General features: G+C 25.3%; 1 protein-coding gene across 3 annotated transcripts in view; it reads left to right on the plus strand.

The window, feature by feature from the left end:
• LOC126895861 (glutamate-gated chloride channel) overlaps nucleotides 1-18,881 on the plus strand; it is a 28,828-nt gene extending 9,947 nt beyond the window's left edge. For all 3 annotated transcript variants that reach the window (XM_050668137.1, XM_050668138.1, XM_050668136.1), the window contains 8 exons: nucleotides 5,965-6,029; nucleotides 7,488-7,705; nucleotides 8,571-8,653; nucleotides 8,915-9,055; nucleotides 10,906-11,058; nucleotides 11,124-11,338; nucleotides 14,009-14,071; nucleotides 17,627-18,881. In XM_050668137.1, the coding sequence (XP_050524094.1) occupies nucleotides 5,965-6,029; nucleotides 7,488-7,705; nucleotides 8,571-8,653; nucleotides 8,915-9,055; nucleotides 10,906-11,058; nucleotides 11,124-11,338; nucleotides 14,009-14,071; nucleotides 17,627-17,785 (1,097 nt within the window). In that variant the 3' untranslated portion in view covers nucleotides 17,786-18,881. The remainder of the gene's footprint in view (nucleotides 1-5,964; nucleotides 6,030-7,487; nucleotides 7,706-8,570; nucleotides 8,654-8,914; nucleotides 9,056-10,905; nucleotides 11,059-11,123; nucleotides 11,339-14,008; nucleotides 14,072-17,626) is intronic.
• The last annotated feature ends 2,036 nt before the right edge of the window (nucleotides 18,882-20,917 follow it).

Below are 20,917 nucleotides of genomic sequence, written 5' to 3' on the forward strand. Positions count from 1 at the left end.
ATATAAAAAAAAACGCTTCGATGCAAATTTTTAAATAGTGTTTAATTTTAAAAAATTGATGGATTATTCCAAAAGCTACATGATCTGCTATTTCCTTATTAATACCCTGCTTAAGATAAAGTATGTCGAATGAAAAAGGGATTATTAAAAAATATTATTTCTCATAAAAAAATTGTGTTGATCCATATACTTTTCAAGAAGTTAAAGCATTATAAAGTACATATTAAATATCTAAATACTTCGCTGTTCGTCTTTATCTACCAATGGGAATTTAATGTTCGTATGTACTTCTTAGATAAACATATTTAAACAGAAATTTTGGATGATTTAATCGTCCAAATATTTTTTTTTCGTACTAAGTGATAGTAGAAGGGACACGGTCAATTCTGTTTTTTAAAGAAATTTTAAAACTCGACCGTGTATATTTTACTAAAACATGAAAAATACCATAATTTTCCCAAGCTAAAGAGGCCAAACAAAAAAATTAATTTGTTCAGTTTTTAATTATTTTTATTATAATATAATAAAATTATATTCACTTGTATATTTAAGTAAAATATAAAATAAATGATATTGTAGTCTTGTCTCTGTATATGTACACATGTATTGCAAGTCGCTAGAATCATTCCGACAAAATCTATCTAAATTTATTCATTACCTTTAATAATTAAAATTTATATTACTTTTAAGGAGTTCTATGAATACCATAAGTTAAAAGTTTTAACTCACAATATTCATAAAATGTTGAACTTAAAAAGATAACAAAAACCATACTATTTTTTTTTCTACCGAATACGTTTAGTTAGAATAACTGAATCAATGCGGTTAGAAATTATTACCGACATGTTCGGTTAAAGAAACCGCACAATATAGTTTATATAGCCAAAATAATGATTCTATAATTCAGTTGTCAAACCAATGAAATCATTATAACAGAAAAATGGCGTTAAGAGATGTTTATTATTTTAAATGATATTATGATTTATCAAATAAAAACTGTGTTAAAATTGCACTTTTCGGTTGTGACGGAGAAATATGTTTTAAGGTGATAAGTGATTGTATATCACGAAAAAACTGTTCAAGGTTGAGTTGGATTGTCACGTGCTTCTGTTGCCTGGACTGCTGAGAATTTATCGATGGTTATTTTCCACGAAAACTTACAGACTAAGACAAATTATAGTGTTATCGAATATTGACGATTTACATTCATTGTTATAATAACACTAAAAAGGTTGTTTTTATTAATTATTTTTATTAGAGTATTCAATTGAATACTAATTATAATATTAAAATTATCAATAATTTATAAATTTTGTATTCTAATAATGGACGACTGAATGAGGTATAATTTGAGAAAAAATGACTTATCAATGTTGATACAAACTTTTAAAGGTAGAAGAAGTTTTTATTATTTAAATTTGAATCTATCCAGTAAATTTTAATTTAGGTGAGCAAGCAATAGTTCTTTGGTTTTTTTTAAATAATTTTTAATATTGTTTACTCTTGCTGTTAAGCATGATTTTAAAAATAACTATTTTATAAAATCAAATATGTTCATTTTTGGTATATACATTAAAATTATATTAGTAGTAATAATTTATATTTCTCACAGCTGAAGTAGGCTGATATGAAATATATTTTTAATTAAACTTCTTAGAATGATTTAAAAATAATTAAACCTACTTTTTCTTAATCAAGGTCCCACAATTATAAATAATTACTGTACACTTTTTTAATAATATACTATTTAATATTCAAGGCGAATGTGTGTTGTAAATTTTTGTAATGAATAAATACATTGATCATTAAAAGTATAAAAAAACATAAAAATTGATGTTTAACTGTAAAACTTTTAGTAATATCAATAATAAAATCAATATAATATAAATATTAAAATATAATATAATTTTAACATAGTATCCATTATAACATTGCCTTAATGGAAAGATACTAAATGAAACCAAAGAATTATGTGTAGACTTTAATTGGAAATAAAACACTATTCACAAAATAATTAGTTTAAATGTATAATTATAAAATAATTTGTTTTAATAAAATTTTAATATATATTTTTTATTCAAATTAATTAAATATTTGAAAATTTGATTTTATCATAGCATTCTACTACAAAATAAAATACACTTACTTTTTCTTAACTAAATTTAACTATGTATAAAGACATTAAATTGAAAAAAATAACCGTTATTACAATTTATTTTACTTATTAAGTTTTTTTATAATTATAGTGATTACGTCAATTAAAAGCATCGCTTAAGTTTTTGTTGAATTTTTAATTTCTGTATCTTTTAACTTAATTGTTATTAAATACAACACTCTCAGTATCAAAAATAAAAATTTATTCAATTCAAAAAAAAAGTTTAAGTTTGACAGGAACTCTTCAGTTTAATAAAAAATAAAGTTTAATAAAAATAAAAAATTAAGCACAGTGGGGTGGCGGCACAGTGAGGTGGTGGCACAGTGGGGTCGTGGCATAGTTAGGTTCAGTATGGATGATATCTGACAGTGATTAAAAATCACTATCATAAAAAACACTTCGATGCAAATCTGTAGATAGTGTTTAATTAAAAAAAAAAATTTGTTCAAATAGCATATTAGCTTCGATGCGAAGCGGAGAAGGTATTAATTTTACTATGATGTGTTTTTTTTTTTTTTTTTTTTATCTGTTGCCACTTTTTCTCAGCTCTCACTGGACCGATTTCTTTCAAAAATACGTCAAAAGATCACAAATCGTATCTAGTTGAAGACATTACCCTTAAAAATTGAAAAAAATTCCCTCGTTCCCCGCAAATGGGGGAAATATCCAAAAAAATTACAAATTTAAAAATCGCTAATTTTCGATTTTTTCCATTTTTTTTTACTAAAAACTGCCATAACTTTTTTAAAAATGAACAAATCAACATAATTTTTTTTTATACTAAAACGTTAGATATCTACCTTTCATTTGATATCATTTTTTTGAAAATCTATCACTTAACCTGCTCATTGGGGGGGATTTAAAATGGCAACTTTTTTACAAAAATTAATTTTTTCAACTTAATTTTTGAAAATGTTCCGGAAAGACTGCGTCCTTTAAACATATATCAAATTAAAGCTTATTTTATGTACTACAAAATGAAAAAAAAAAATTTGTCCCGACACTTTTTTTTCTACATTTAAACGGCTGCCGTAGTTAAAAAAACACTATTTTTGTGTTAAAATTTTCGATTTTCGATTTTAAATTTTCAACTTAAAAATGCTATAACTTTTTGAAAAATGTATATATCAGCACAAATTTTTTTTTTCTAAATACATTATAAGTACATCTTTCATTTGACATACTTTTTATTAAAATTGGACAATTTCCCCTTATATAGGGGGCGTTCAAAACTTAAAATATTGTAAAAAACATAGATCTTTTTCAACTGAACTTTTGAAAATGTTCCGGAAATACTGCGTCCTTTAAACATATATCAAATCAAAGGTTATGTTATATACTATCAAATGAAAAAAAAAAATTTGTCCCGACATCTTATCTTCTATGTGCAAATGGCTGTCGAAAATTTAAAAAAAAATGTAATGTTTGCGATAAAAATTACATTTTATCGGGATGTTTTTTGTACTTAAAACTGCCATAACTTTTTCAAAAATGAACAAATAAAAATAATATTTTTTTGTATTGAAACCTTAAATATTTCCCTTTCATTTGATATCATTTTTTTGAAAATCTAACACTTATTCTTCTCACAGGGGGGGGTTTAAAATTGCAACTTTTTTACAAAAGCTAACTTTTTCAACTTAATTTTTGAAAATGTTCCGGAAATACTGCGTCCTTTAAACATATATAAAATTAAAGCTTATTTTATGTACTACAAAATGAAAAAAAAAAATTTGTCCCGACGACGTATCTTCTATGCGCAAATGGCTACCATATTCAAAAATATGCTATTTTTGTATGAAAATTATGTGTTTTGTATTTTATTTTAATAGAAGTTGATGTTGCTTTTGCAATTATCCATCAATTTTTTAAAATTAAACACTATCTACAGATTTGCATCNCCATCAAATTTTTAAAATTAAATACTATCTACAGATTTGCATCGAAGCGTTTCTTATGATAGTGATTTTAATCACTGTCAGATTAAATCTATACTGGACCCNTGTCAGATTAAATCTATACTGAACCCAACTATGCAATGTCTCCACTATGCCGCGACCCCACTGTTCTACCGTTTGTTTTTTGTTATTTTTTTTAATATGGTAATCATTTGCGCATAGAAGATAGGTCGTCGGGACAAATTTTTTTTTTTCATTTGATATTACATAAAATAAGCTTTAATTTGATATTTGTTTAAAGGACGCAGTATTTCCGGAACATTTTCAAAAATTAAGTTGAAAAAGTTAATTTTTGTAAAAAAGTTGCCATTTTAAATCCCCCCCAATGAGCAGGTTAAGTGATAGATTTTCAAAAAAATGATATCAAATGAAAGGTAAATATCTAAGGTTTTAGTATAAAAAAAAATTATGTTGATTTGTTGATTTTTCAAAAAGTTATGGAAGTTTTAAGAAAAAAAAGTGAAAAAATTTCGAAAATTAGCGATTTTTAAATTTGTAATTTTTTTGGATATTTCCCCTATTTGCGGGAAACGAGGGAATTTTTTTCAATTTTTAAGGGTAATGTCTTCAACTAGATATGATTTGTGATCTTTTGACGTATTTTTGAAAGAAATCCGTTCGGTGAGAGCTGAGAAAAAGTGGCAACAGACATAAAAAAAAACAGATCATAGTAAAATTAATACCTTCTCCGCTTCGCATCGAAGCTAATATATTCAAAAATTTATATTGTTTGATCTACCAAAAGAAAGGCCAACTTATTGCCACCATAATCAAAATGATTATATGTACATTAGGGTGGCGCGAAAAAAATCGACTTTCAAAATTTTTATCAGACACCCCCTGGATTTATTAAGTATATAAAAAAAAACAATGATATCTTTATTGATAGAAATCAATAAAGATAAAATCAAAACTTAGTTTTAAAAAAACGTGAAAATAAGGTATTAATATTTATTATTAATAAAAAAAAATTTTACACCATATAATAAACACAACAATTAATTTAACTATCAATTTTTTAAAACTTAAAAAAAATTTTTGACCCCTTTCAGATCGATCCGAAAAGTACCATATACTTAGACGTTAAGGTAAATTACGTAATCAATATAGGTCTTAGAAATAAAAAAATTATAAAATCGTTTTCTACGTTAAAAATACAACATTTTACATATATAGATGATTATAATTGACCAAAATTTAGAATTTTAATCACATTTTAATAATTAAGGGGTATTTTTGATAAAAATAGGAAAAACGCTTTGAGCGACCTGTAAAAATTTTTTTATCGATCTCAAATTTTCAAAACATGTTTTTTTTATATACTTAATAAATCTAGGGGGTGTCTGATAAAAATTTTGAAAGTCGATTTTTTTTGCGTCACCCTAATGTACATATCATAATTGTTTTCTATATTGTAGGTTTTAATTGTAAAGTATGTCGTCTTCTTCATGTACCGGTTCGTTTCAAATGTTATGTTTATTTGTAATGGTTTTGAAATTTAAAATATAATTGAACACCATACCAAATTTACACAAATTTTATTATAATTAAGAAGGTATATTTAACCCAACCCTTAATAATCGGATAAATTAAGTCAACACACATGATAATTGGAACTATTTAGGAGAGTGACGGATACAGTGTAAAACGGTTATTCTTATTATTTATAGATAATTAAGATAACCATAATGCATAATTACTGTAATTAAAGCGTATAGCTATAATAACCATAATTTGTCAACCTGTCAATTTTGAGTCCAAATCTAAAATATGTAAAATAATGTATTTAAATTTTATTACCGTTTTGTATATCATAATTTATTCATGAATATTTTTAACTTTATTTTACAGAGCCTTTAATAATCAATAATAGTATTGCATTGGTCACTCTCAGTTCTCCTGATGAAACGAGCCTGGTAATATAATTAATAATTAACTATACGTTGCTTTGTAATGGAAAAGTCCTAACGCAATTACTTACATTTACTTTTTCATATAAATAGGTTAAAGAAACACTCATGTAACTTTCAAACTTAAAAAACTATGTCCATGTGTTTATTAAAAACAAGTTAGCTCGATTTAAAACACAAAATTATATGTAATATTTACATATAATTTATAGATTATTAATTATTATTTTCTATTTTATGATTTCGTTTAAATTGAAAGTTATTTATTTGTCTAAATAAAAATATATAATTAAGATATTTATATTCGTAATACTTATGGCTATAATATTAAAACGTACTTTTAGTAGAATTATCTCCATATATTATAAATAAATCAAAATAATTAATGAAAATTTTAATTTCAAAACGCTTAATTGAAAAATAAATTATTTCAAGTTAAAACCTTTTTATATAAAGACGTTTGATTGTGTTACATGTGGTTACAAATAAAATTAAAATAAGTAGGGCGGTATATTACAGCTTTGTGAGGTAAGAATATAATAAATGTATTTCCACACCTAGATTATATCTATTAAGAGGACCAGGATTAGATATATTAATGACCGCAAGAAAATTTTTTTTTATAAAAACTGTAAACAATGTTTTTATTACAATACAGAAAAAAATATGCAAGTCATATAAAAATTAATAATGAGAATATAACTTTGAATTTATGAAATAATTTTACCAATTAGGCCTAATATAAAAATAGATTATTTTTTTTTGTAGGCGCATAATACTCGTGAGCCGGGAATACGTCCCCTCTCTTAATCCGGCCATGTGTATTTCTAAAATAGAAGATCATGTTTCCATTTTTTTCATTTATTTATTTTAATGAGTAAGCAGTGTTAGTTGTAACTAAAGTATAACTAGCAGATTCTGCTAAAAATACATATGATACTATGAAAAAAATTGTAATTAATATTTTCTTAAATGTTTTATATATTTTAATACTAGTTAACAAAAAATAATATAGTTATCAATGGATATTAAGAGTCGGGAAAAAATTTGATAGGGGCCCCAGAGACAATTTCCTAATGGGTCTTAATAGTAAAAAAACCTCAAACTTAGTTTGAGGTTCTAAAATAAATGGTAGCCCCAGGCCATCACGTCCTAGATTTCTAGACCAGACTAATTTTGGTTAATGCAGTAAATATGTATTGTTTAAATTGATAAATATTTTTTTATTTTATACATTTCTTAAATGTTGAAATAATTTCGTCCAATAATAAAATAAACAAATTATTTATCAGATAAATTTATTTGAGCAATAAAAATTATTTCATTTTTATGATTTGGTAGGGACCTCAGAATATCTCTTATTTTCATAAATGAATATATTTTTTCCGTTAAATAAATTTTAATATCTTATAATAACTAATACATTTTATATTTAATTAAATCATTAAATTTTATTCTGTATAGAAGTATGAAATTGAGTTTTTACTCAGCCAAGAGTGGTATGATGAAAGACTACAGTTTAACAATAGAAATTACACATTTTTAAATGGATACCATTACCAAAACTTAATTTGGTTACCAAAAGTTAATTTTCATATGAATGGTGATTTTAAACCTTTTCAAAGACCAGCTCAATACTCTCTTAATATATTTGAAAATGGACGAGTTGAATATACTACAAGGTATTTAAGTAAATATTATTTTTAAAATAAACACTTATATTTCTACCTAACCACCAAATTTTTATTGCATACATTGAAAATACCTAGTTATTGTAGAAAAAAAATTAATTAACAAAATACATCTCAGTTCGTAAGAACTTCTTAATCTGTGTATACTGATTATGCAAGACAAACAGTCCTTTACGATTTTAGTTGAAAATGTCGTCATTTCGGCTAGTAATCTAGAATAACCGCGTTTTTTTAAGTAAATTAAATTATTGGATAAGTAAAGCATTTAAAGTTAAAAAAGAAAGGTCCTCAAGATATGTCTCCATAGAAAAAGCCAAAGAATAAAAAATATACAGCTTGTTCAGCAAATAAGAATGATATAAGTCAATTGTTATAAACAATAAGAACAGTGAAACGCGTCTCTTTATTTACTTAACATTCTATATAATTGTTTCTTTTCACAATATATATTATCAAACGAAATTTAATCAGTCCTGAAATTATAAACAACTAGGTGATCGAATTTGTATTCACATTCTCAGTGAAACGTGTTGATTATTATTTGATTTCAGTATATATTCAGGGGTGATTCTAGAGATTTTTTTAGGGAAGTCTGAAATAAATCTTGTCGATTGTTAGTGATAAATTTACTGACTAAATTACCTAAATAATTTAAAAAAACCACAATATAAGACTTTTAAAATACAGACCACTAATATCTTTAATAAACATTTGGGAATTGTGACAATTCTCCCATGTCCACTAAAAAATCGCACCTGTGTATACTGATACATTCAATGCCAGATTCACACCTAAATCTCAACTACACTGTTTTTTTACTAAAAAATTGTACTTTGATATTATTACTATTTTATAGACATCATTTATTGTTAAACTGTCAAGGGTTCATGAACGTGTTTCCATTTGATACACCATTATGCACTTTTTCAATGGAAAGTAGTAAGTTGAATAATTATGCAATAGCACCAAATCTAACTTAAGAATAGTTACAATAAATATAAAAATCTTTGAGTAACCATAGTCGACATAAAAAATGTTTGTTTTTTGAATTAAAACTTGAAATTATTGATTATTTAGTTATAGGTTTAATATAAAAATACATCTATAGACCTACATATCTAAAAATGTTGTTAATTTAAAATAATTGAAGATAAGCATAACAAAAAAAATTTTAATAGTTCTTAATAAACTATTTTTAAGTATCATATGAGAATATAGATGTGAAATACCAATGGGATAACAATAAGAAATACATGAAAAAATATCATTATTTTAAAACCGTAAACGCTTATTTGGAAAGAAATCGTACAAATGAATGTGATGCAACTGAAAGATGGAGAGGTATTTTTAAAAATTTAATTTAAATTAAAATTTTCTTTTAATTTAAATATGAATGTAACCCTAATTTTTTTTAATATTATATTGAATATATGTATAATTAAAATAAAAATATACTTCTCTCCTTCTATCTCGCCTTAATCCCAACTACTTGGGGTCGGCCACCCTAATCCTAAACTTCCACTTGACACGATCTCCCACATCATCTACGTTTACATCAGCCGTCCTCATATCGCATTCAATAGCATCCCTCCATCTCTTTTTTGGTCTTCCTCTACCTCTTCTTCCTTCAACATTCATTTCTATAATTGTTCTTATAGATTCCGATTCTTCTATCTTCATAACATGACTAAACCATCTAAGTCTATTTTCTCTCATCTTANTAAGTCTATTTCCTCTCATCTTATCCACGATTGACGTTACACCTATACTCCCTTTTATATGTTCGTTCCATATCCTACATCATACTATCACTACAGTCTTGTAGAATTTACCTTTCAGCCTCATTGAAATTCTTTTATTGCATAAGACACCAGACGTTTCTCTCCAATTCAATTGATCCTAAATACTTAAAACTTTCTACATCTCCTATCACGTCCTCACCTATTGTCACTGACGTCCTCATTTCACCAACCTCGTGTTCTTCTTTGTCAAACTCGTACTCTATATACTCTGTCTTACTATATTATTTTATCGCCCTTACCTATTTCCCTCGATTTCTCTCCTTTCCTCTTAGTTTCCTGCAAACAACAAATGTTAATTATTCTCCTCTTCAATACTTCTACTAATTCTCTATTTCTACCAGTTAATGATCCAACATTCTAATTACTTATTCTTACTTTGTATCTATCTTTATCCCTTATACACGAGTCCAGTCTAGAATTAAATTGTGCTGTTCTTACACCGTCGACACTACAAGCGTTGGGTAGACCTGTACACATGACTGGTGAAACAGCTACCGCACAAGTTGTCCAGCTGGTATCAAACACTTTATTCCTTAGGCCTTCTCCATTTTTAACTACTTTATTCCCTCTCACCTGTTGTCCCCGCTTACATCCGAGATGGGACAATTCGCCGAAGTTTTGTTTAGGATACCTCATACTATTTGACAAAAATTTTACGCCAGCTGTCGCAACCTCATTAGTCGCCTCTTACGACTGGGAGAGGGGCCATGGAAGTATTCTTATCCCCTATCCACTGGGATAAATAAAAATATACTTCTAAAGTTTTAATTTTTGACTAGAATTATTTCCCACGAAAGTCAATTAAAAAGGAAGAGGAAAGGAAAAATGGCAATTTTTATTTAAATTGTCATTTAAAGTAAAAAAAAATAATAACAGTTGATATTAACTCATGAACAATTAATTTAAAGATTTGAGAAAATACTTTTTAAACCATATTTTTTATAAAAAAAACATGATAATGAATTCATTGAAGTTAAAAAAATGTTAAATACTGATGACATGAAACCATTTATGTAATTATAAACCATAATTTTGTCATGATAAAAACTTTTATTCTAGTTATTGGTGATAGAAATCATCCATGAAGTCTGGTTTTATAAATTCCATTATTATTTATTACTTTCACAGTACTGGATGCATATATTATATAAGATTAGATGCTCAAATATATTAAACAAAAATTATTTTTATTGAAAATTCATTATTCTTAAATATTGTCATAAGTAAAAAAAAAAAAATGATACAATATAATTGAATTTCGGAATTATTCAGTTATTAATAAATTCAGAGAATTACATATATTTAATAATTAGTAAATAAGATTACATGATAATTATAAAAATTAATTTTTTATAAATGATAAAATAATTTTATTTATTGTACTTTCAGGAAATTTTAGCTGTTTACAAGTAGATTTAATATTCAGTAGAGACAAAACATTTTACATTTCCACGATATTTATCCCAAGTTTCATTTTAGTAACTTCATCATTTATAACTTTCTTTTTAGAGTGGAATGCAGTACCAGCCAGAACTATAATAGGTTAATTTTATATATTACATTTTAATTAAATTTGTGTTTTTCAATTATAAGATTTTTATACGTAGGTGTAACAACAATGTTGAATTATTTTACGACATCCAACAGTTTTCGACGAACTTTACCGGATGTTGCTAATCTAGTAACTATGAACGTTTGGGATGGTGTGGGCATGTTTTTTGTGTACGCAAGTTTTATAGAATTCGTTGTTGTAAATTTCATTGGAAGAAGGAAACCCAACTTGAAAAATAATCGTTCTGAAAAAAAAGAAAAAAACTATTTAGTAAGAATTAATCATATATTCTGAAATTAATTAATTTAGGAAAATTGTGGTTATAAATTACTGAATCAATAAATTATTGATTTCTGTTTGTAATATTCATTTTTTTTAACACAAATAACAGTACATTAATCTTCATATAATTGACCAAAAATTAATAAGTATTAAAAAAGTTTAAAAATTAAAAATAGAAGCCAAAAATAGCCCTAATTTTAACTTCGATGAGAAGCTGAGAAGTTATTAATTTTACCATATTTTTTTTGTTTTATGTCTGTTGCCACATTTTCTCAGCTCCTACTGGAACGATTTCTTTCAACAATACGTCAAAAGATCACAAATTGTATCTAGTTAAAGACATTACCCTTAAAAATTGAAAAAATTTTCCTCGTTCCCTGTAAATGGGGGAAATCTCCAAAAAAATTACAATTTTTAAAATCAGTAAATTTTGTCATTTTTTTCACTTTTTTTCTTAAAACTGCCATAACTTTTTCAAAAATCAACAAATCAACATAATTTTTTTTTATACTAAAACCTTAGATAATTTCCCTTTCATTTGATATCATTTTTTTGAAAATCTAACACTTATTCTTCTCACAGGGGGGGGTTTAAAATTGCAACTTTTTTACAAAAGCTAACTTTTTCAACTTAATTTTTGAAAATGTTCCGGAAATACTGCGTCCTTTAAACATATATAAAGTTAAAGCTTATTTTATGTACTATAAAATAAAAAAAAAAAATTTGACCCGACACTTTATCTTCTGCATGCAAACGGCTGCCGTAGTTATAAAAACGTTATTTTTGTGTTAAAATTTTCGATTTTAAATATTCAACTTAAAAATGCTATAACTTTTCGAAAAATGTATGTATCAGCACAATTTTTTTTTTCTAAATACATTATAAGTACATCTTTCATTTGACATACTGTTTATTAAAATTGGACAATTTCTCCTTATAAAGGGGACGTTCAAAACTTGAAACATTGCATAAAAATTTAACTTTTTCAACTTAACTTTTGTAAATGTTCCGGAAATACTACGTCCTTTAATCATCTTTTATGATCTTTTAAAATCACCTTTTATCGGGATGTTTTTTGTACTTAAAACTGCCATAACTTTTTCAAATATTAACAAATTAAAATATTATTTTTTTGTACTGAAACCTTAGGTAATTTCCTTTCATTTGGTATCATTTTTTTTGAAAATCTAACACTTATTCTGCTCACTGGGGGGATTTAAAATAGTAACTTTTTTACAAAAACTAACTATTTCAACTTAACTTTTGAAAATGTTCCGGAAATACTGTGTCCTTTCAACATATATAAAATTAAAGCTTATGTCATGTACTATAAAATTAAAAAAAAATAATTTTTCCCAACGACCTATCTTCTATGCGCAAATGGCTATCGTTTTCAAAAATATGCTATTTTTGTGTTAAAATCCTGTGTTTTGTATTTTATTTTATTTTAAAATATCTTATAAGGGCAATACACTGACTTTCATGAATATTATATAATTTAATTGACATAGAATAAAGTTCAAAAGACATAAAAAATTAATCTTATTAAAAAATTTTTACTTTTTTAAAGTCGAAATAGTAATTTTTAAATTTGAGTTACTTAATTTGCTAATTTTATCACGCGAATAAAACAACGAACAGTTGGCGAATCGGTAACACTTGTTTCTTCTACACCTAGGGTACGAGGTTCGAATCCGCCGGTGTTTATTAATATTTTACATTTTTTTTGAGTTAGAAAAAAATGTTCATATCATTTAATTTTTATCTCATTTAGATTCAATAACTTCAATAAATATCAAGGATCCCATCACTATAGTCTGCCCTCGTGAGAAGAAATTTCTAATTCATGTTAATATTATTTTACTATGTGATTTTTTTTTGTGTCTAATTTGTGGATATGATAATTTGATATTATAGGTTTCAACAACAAAATTAAATCATTTTACTTTGTAATTTCATAATACATTTACTCTATTTGTGTGTGCTATTACTAGATTATAATATTCCAAAATTGTTGGTTAGTTTCTCCTGAATTCATCATTATTAATTCAGGAGAATTTTATAATTATAATCAAATTTTATAATAAGCTCAATTGAGTAAATCTTTTTACCAAATTTTGTTTTATTGGTTCTTTTTGTTAAAGTAAATCATTAAATTAATTAAGTTCTGAATATTTCCATTGTAGAATCATTTTAAACACTAAAAGTTAATTAGAAATAATTATTATGATTTTTATTTAAGTGATCTATTAAGATAAAAATGTAAAAAAAATCGAACTTTTCTGATAAAATTACTGTAAATAGTAATTATAAAATTTCCTGACTGCATATTAATCTTAACGATTTTCTTTTTTTCTTTTTGATAGTGATTTTAATCACTGTCAGATTAAATCTATACTGGACCCAACTATACCAAGTCCCCACTGTTCCGCGATCCCATTGTGTTATAGTACACTAGGTATATATAATGTACCTATAATAGCAGTATATGTACACAGGCCTGCGGTATATGTCCCACCACTCCTATCTCATACGGTTCCTATAAATATATAACAGCTTTTCTTTATCTATGCATACCAAAAAATTGAAATGACCTTTAGAACATAATAAAATAATATTTAAAACGTCACACTAATTTTATTTTATATATTTTTTCAGGAAAATGAAACCACGTCTTCTAATCTTGAAAATGATTTTCTAGTGAAGAAGCCACAAAACGAGGTAAATTCCTCGTTATACACCCTAAGAAAATCCTCAATCAATTTTGATAGAGAAATTTTATCAAGGGTTTATGATAATGTTTTATTAATACGAACAAAATAACTATTCTTATGAATAATTATTGTTCAAGACAAGAAAAAAATTATCATATTGACAAATATATCATAGGTTCAATAGTAATGATATATTTTTCAAATTGAACAATGAATTTATTATATAGATCGAGGTTTTTCTCTGGGTGTAATTATAACAATTATAACAAATTTCCAATAATATTTTGAAGTTTTATTGTTTCTAAATGTAAAATGTAAATGTAAAATCCCATAATTATGATCATGGTTATAATATAAATAATAATTTGCCTTACAAGTTAGTATGAAATAAGAAATGTTATTTATATCATTTATACTTACTATTTGTAATTTTTTCAAAAATTGAATAAATATTCATAATTTTCTTACTAAGTAAAATTCTATACACGATTCATATTAAGGTAAACATCTTTATGATCATAAGAGCAATAAAAGAGTGACATATCACCGCTGACGGAAATAAGATAAATATTTTTTCATATTAATATAGCGTGGGAAGCATTGCTCTCAACCATCTTTGTATTCCTTAATCATTTAATATGATTAGTACTAATTTATTATATAACATTAATACTACATTAATTATATAAAATTACAAATATATCAATAAATACTTTTTATTCAAGTTAACCGATGGATTTAACATTCAAATAATAAAAATTATACACTTCAAACTCAATACTGATTTGTACAAATCATGTTGTTATGATAATTAATATTACTACTTTAAAGTAGGGTCTGAGACCTTTATGTTTTTAGCGGTTACCTTTTGGTTTCACGCCTTAGAACATTTTTTTTTTAAGTTTAATTATGGTTTTTAGAGGATCTAAATTTAATGTTTTGGTTAAAATCCGATATTAACTAATAAAAATCCTTATTTTGATTTTTTTTTTTTTAATCTTATATTACACATTTTATAAATAAAAGAATTTGGCGTTTTTCCGAAGTTTTATAGATTCAGAGACTTATATTTATATTATACATGTAATTTCAAAATATATTATTCATGTAATTTATTTCAATATTTCAAGCATAAATTATTTATAAAATCATATATATTTTTTGTCTAGAAGAACATTGAACTATTGGTTATTAATAGATATTTAACAGATATAACTATGATTTATCCACTTTAAAAAATGCATTATAAAAGTTTGTGTTAACGAAGAAATTTTAAAATAGTTAACTTTTTAATATACATTTATGTAATTAACCAAGAAAATGTAACTTTACTTTAATTGTAAAAAACTTCTTGATTATTTATTATAAAGTGAAAAAGTATGAATAAATTGACTAAAAACGACAGGCCATTTTCATATTTACGCTAAAATAAAATAACTTGTTCTAAGATAACATTATACTTTTGACATAAGAATTAGGATAAATGACAAAGAACATGTGTTTCGTACTATGTAATTAGTCCAACAGTTTACCTTTTGTTACGCTATCACTTTTTTTATCGATTATCTAAAATACCCACATGATATTTTTATCATTGCAACACATCGATCCGGACAGAAACAATAATTTTCTAGAAATATCCAATAAGCCACGATGTGTCACCATTACAACAATTATTCAAATTTATATCATGACATATATCTAAATATTATTTACAACGATACAATAAGTATAATAAGGATTTTAATCACTGTCAGTATTTAATTTTTAGAAGGAATTATTGAATTATTTAGAAAACAACATGACCTCCTTTCTATTTCCTTATTTGTATCCTGATTACAATTATTATTGTATAATAATAATAATTAGTATTATTGTTTATAATTATAGAACATAAATAAATATGTATTATATTAAATTTTTGTAATAGTAGTATTAAAGTCACAAAAATTATGCAATTATCTTATTAGTCATATTACTGTGCATTAAAAGAAAATATTTTAAACTTTGATCACAATAAAACAATATGTCAATCTAATGATGTTGATCCCGTAATTAAATTTAAAAAAGTATAAAAAGACGGGTTTACATTGTCTTAAACAACACTAGTACATAGAATCTCTCACAGTCACATACATATGAATGGTGTTCAGAAAGTTCAACTGGTTTCTGTTGTTCTCATTGTTTGTAACAGTTGACCTGTTTCTTTACTTTTTGAACATTCTGTATGTATATATATTTGTGTTTCTTTAAGATTATGTTAGTAAAAATACCTTTGGAACACTGAACCCGATGTAAAAAGTAACTCATATAGAATAGGATTAGGCTTAAGGTCATTAGAGTTTCCACTAATCTAAAATCTCTTTAAATAACTACATATATACAATTATCATTTATATTTTTGAGTTACAACAAAAATAATATTAATTTAGTATTGTAATTTTTACGAAGAAATTATAAAAAGTTGTTAAGTCGTTGTTTACAAAGAGATTCTTTTAATATAAGCCAATTGATTACTCTTAAAATAATAATTATATTAAGAAAATTCTGTTCGGTATTTTTTAATTTTATAAATTTCTTGATTTATTAATTATTAAGTTTTTTCAGTTTCACTAAAAAATACCGAACAGAATTTTTTTTAAATAATTATTATTTTAAGAGAAATCGAGTGGATAAGAGTGGTTATTAAAATAATCACTTGTATATTGTTACCTCAATTTATCATAAGCCGTTATTAGCTAGAATTTTTTTTTTTTAAAGGGCAGCTTCCTTCCTTTTAATATTCTTAATGCATTAGTATTAAATTTTTGTAAAAAGGGGTTAAATAAGGTAATTATCCGCTTTCTCTTATAGGCTATATAGTTTGATTTAAAATATAGACAAATTAATAGAAAAATAAAATTAAAATTAAAAAATATAACAATATAAAAAATGATGATTTCTTACAACCAAATCACATATTTTATTTAAATTTAAGGCCGTTTACATAAAGAATACAAGGTATCGAGACAATTTTTTTGTAACTTATGTACATAATATAAGCTTTTATTTAACATAATATTAAAGCTTAGAGTATTTCCGGAACATTTTCAAAACTTAAGTTGAAAATATTAAATGTTTGTGCAAAAGCTACTATTTTAAATCCCTCTGTTGGTCAAATTATAAAAAAAATTATACCAAAAGAAAAGGAAATACCTATACTAATTACATAAAAAAATTATTTTGTTTCGTTCATTTTAAAAAAGTTAAGGCAGTATTAAGAAAAAAATTTCAAAAATTACCGATTTTAAAAATCAACATTTTTGAGGGGATTTCACTCATTTAGAGAGAACGAGAAAAATGTTTCCAGTTTTTAAGAGCTTATTCTTCAACTATATATGATTTATGGTCTTTTCACGTATCGTTGAAAAAAATCGGTCAGGTAATAGTTGAGAAAAAGTAGCAACAGACACACCAAAAATTTCCCTTGATACTCCATAATTAAGTATATATATTCCATAATATTAGTATTACCTCAAAATAATTAAAATAGAATTTAATGTAACCTTCTTTTATTTTCCAGCACGAACAATGCAAAAAAGTTCTATCAGATTCCATTCGTGTAGCAAAAACAATTGACAAGATAGCTCAAATCACATTTCCTTTAGGATATGGAATATTTCTAATATTTTTTTTTGTTTATCATTATATTAATGTTACCTACCAAAGTATTTCTTTATAAGACACTCATAACATTTATAAAATGTGAAAAGTATTGTTAATATATTTTACTAAACATCTTTTAAGTTTCAATTGTAAAATAAAATTTAGAACAGTTGCGGATCTAAGAGGAGTCGTAAGGACACAATCCATTATATCTATATATATTTTATATTCTAATATTGTGTATAAAAAATATTTTCCAGAAGTATTGTACTAAGTAATAATATATATTAATTACAAAAACGCTCAGTTAATTCGATCGTTTTTATTTATACTTCTTACACACCCAAAGAAAAACCTCAATCAAAATTGAAAGAGAAATTTTATCAAGGGTTTATGATAATGTTTTATTAATACGAACAAAATAACTATTCTTATAAATAATTATTGTTCAAGACAAGAAAAAAAAATATCATATTGATAAATATATCATTGATTCAATAGTAATGATATATTTATCAAATTGAACAATGAATTTATTATATAGATCGAGGTTTTTCTCTGGGTGCACTAATGAAAAAAGTCAAGCTTATGTAATGAATAAACTATTTCCAAAAAACAGTAATTTAAATGCCCGTTTTCGTTTAACTTGGCTAAGTTAAATTTACCTACGTTTTTAAAAAATTTAAATTGTATAATACATGTCAATAACGGACATGTATAGGTAACATCTTAATTATTGAAATTACAAATTAGTTAAATAACATCAGAGAAAGTAATGATTTTATTTGTCCTTGCACTTGAACTTCACTTGTGTTTCCCTTTCAGCAAATAACATAAAAAATAGGAGAGTTTATGTCCATTAACATGTGAACGGCGGTGGAAAATATTTCTATGCATATAGACGTTAATGAACATGCGCAAAAAGTGTCGGTGCAACGCGCAAACTCGTCATAAATACGTATTCATTTTATAAACTAATCGTGTAGTAGTTCGGCGCGCAGTTGAATTTTTTGCACAACTTACGCAATACAAGTCCATAAGTTAATTTTAACCCTTCCAAAAAATCATACAACTATATATAATTGTATTATTATTGATTCAAGCTACATTTCTTGTATCTTAAAAGAAGTTTGGTAATTCTGAGTTGAAGCATTCAACAAAATGGAAGACGGTGAGTAAAAAAATTACATTATTATAAATTGATGTTTTTTTTTTGTAAAGAATTAAGTAAATATCAACATTTTAACACTTAATTATTTTAGTTTAACTATGAAATAATATCAATATGTAAGTAGGATTACTTTTTGTTGGACATAAAACTTCGTCATGCCGTAGATATGTTAAAATTAATAACTATTTTTAGAATCATAGAATTTCACTAGTTCAGAAATATGCTCTATGTACACTGACCTTGATATTTATTGAAAAATTACACTATTAACTATTTTCTTATCGTCATAGGTTCGGTACATTATGCATTTATTTATAAAGCTTATTTTAGTCATCTCGAATTCATGTTTTCCTTTACCTTAATTAACATGTATAATTTATAATTAACATCAAGAGGGATCATTCTCCCCTTATAACAAAAAATGTTCCTATAGTACTGTATAGACCTATGATAAAATTTCATGGCGTTGGATGTATCGGATGTCGTACAAACATATTTATAAATGTTCCAAACCCTAGCCATAACTAATATACTGAAAAAAAAATTGAGGGCACATACACAGACCTTAAGAAATATTGTAATAAAAGTTTATAAAACTCCAGAAGTTATATAAGAAGGGATGAAATCGCACATTTTACGGTATTTGATATAATTAATAGAAAATTAATTATTTCGACAAAATATAAAATATTATTTTGTAGAACCTCCACAAAATTAATTTTTTAAAGATTTTAGGTTTCAGTCCATCCCTATACAAAATGTTTCTTTTAACGCTAACCACTCAATTTATCATACAAAAATAATTCTGTTAAGAAATTTTTTTTTCGGTATATTTAAATTTCATGTATTTTTTTATTTATCAGTTATTAATTGCTTTTTTAATTCATCCGTTATACCTTATAAGGGTGTCAACAAAAATTTAACTAGACTAAAAAATAAAATGTGATCTAACTGAAAATTACTGGGTCGAGAACGCTTTTGGACTAGTACTTGAAAAGCCATTATTATATTTATACGAAAGCGGGGGAGAGGTACATCCGAAAAATATCTAATGTACAAATTGTCATACACACGTCTCACTTCCGGTCTATATTTTAAAATGGTAATGACTTTCGAAATAATGGGACAAAAGTTGTCATTAATTATATTACATGAGTAAGTTTTTAGTACCAAATTGTAAATCAACAAGGAAAATCGTATGATTTTTTTATGTTTTACCAATTTTACTATAAATTTTAAAATTATAAATATTTTTCGTTTATTAATTTTAAAGCAATTATGACCTACGTTTAAATTCGCGAATCGGTAATAAAAAATCTCATTATATATAACGAGAAGAGCATAGCTGAACTGAAGACCAAGATTTTTGTTGTTGCCAAGAATGTGTCAATATATTCACTATTTATTATTTAATGACTTTTTAAACATTTTTTTTTCTAGCGTCTAAGCAATATCTAATACGTGTCAATTTTATTGTCCATTGTACTGACAGAATTAATTTCGCTAGCAGAAATTCATTTGATTTTCCTTGTACTAAAAACATTTGATAAAAATAAACCGCTTTTTCAAAAAATATTTCACAGTTAATAGTAGAAAAACATGTTATTCTCGTTTTAATTGCAATTCTACATGAGTGAATGCTAAATAACGATGCTATAATTTTTATTTTATTTCTGAATCTATTTGAATAATTATTTTCCTGTTATTTGAATCTAATGAGTCTAATATTTTATCTCCAACAAAGATATCAATGAATTATCATTATGGTAGTAAGGGGGTAATCGTAAAATAAAAAGTTAGTAGTTACACACGACCACGCCACGTGAGCATGCGCAAGTAGACCGTTTCCTATAACGTGCCGGTTGGGCGTGTGCCGTCACGTTGTGGACGGGCGGTTATCTCCATTTGAGTTTGTCGTCGAATAAAGCGACAGGCTCGCCGAGCAAAATATATTTCTCCTATTTTATCGATATTTGTTTACCCGAAAATCACCCTATCAGTTTGTTTAGCACACTAGCGTTAAATTCATTTTGTTCG

The sequence above is a fragment of the Daktulosphaira vitifoliae genome, unplaced genomic scaffold (genome assembly GCF_025091365.1).
Source record: "Daktulosphaira vitifoliae isolate Bord-2020 unplaced genomic scaffold, ASM2509136v1 Scaffold_1, whole genome shotgun sequence".
Classification (NCBI taxonomy): Eukaryota; Metazoa; Arthropoda; class Insecta; order Hemiptera; family Phylloxeridae; genus Daktulosphaira; species Daktulosphaira vitifoliae.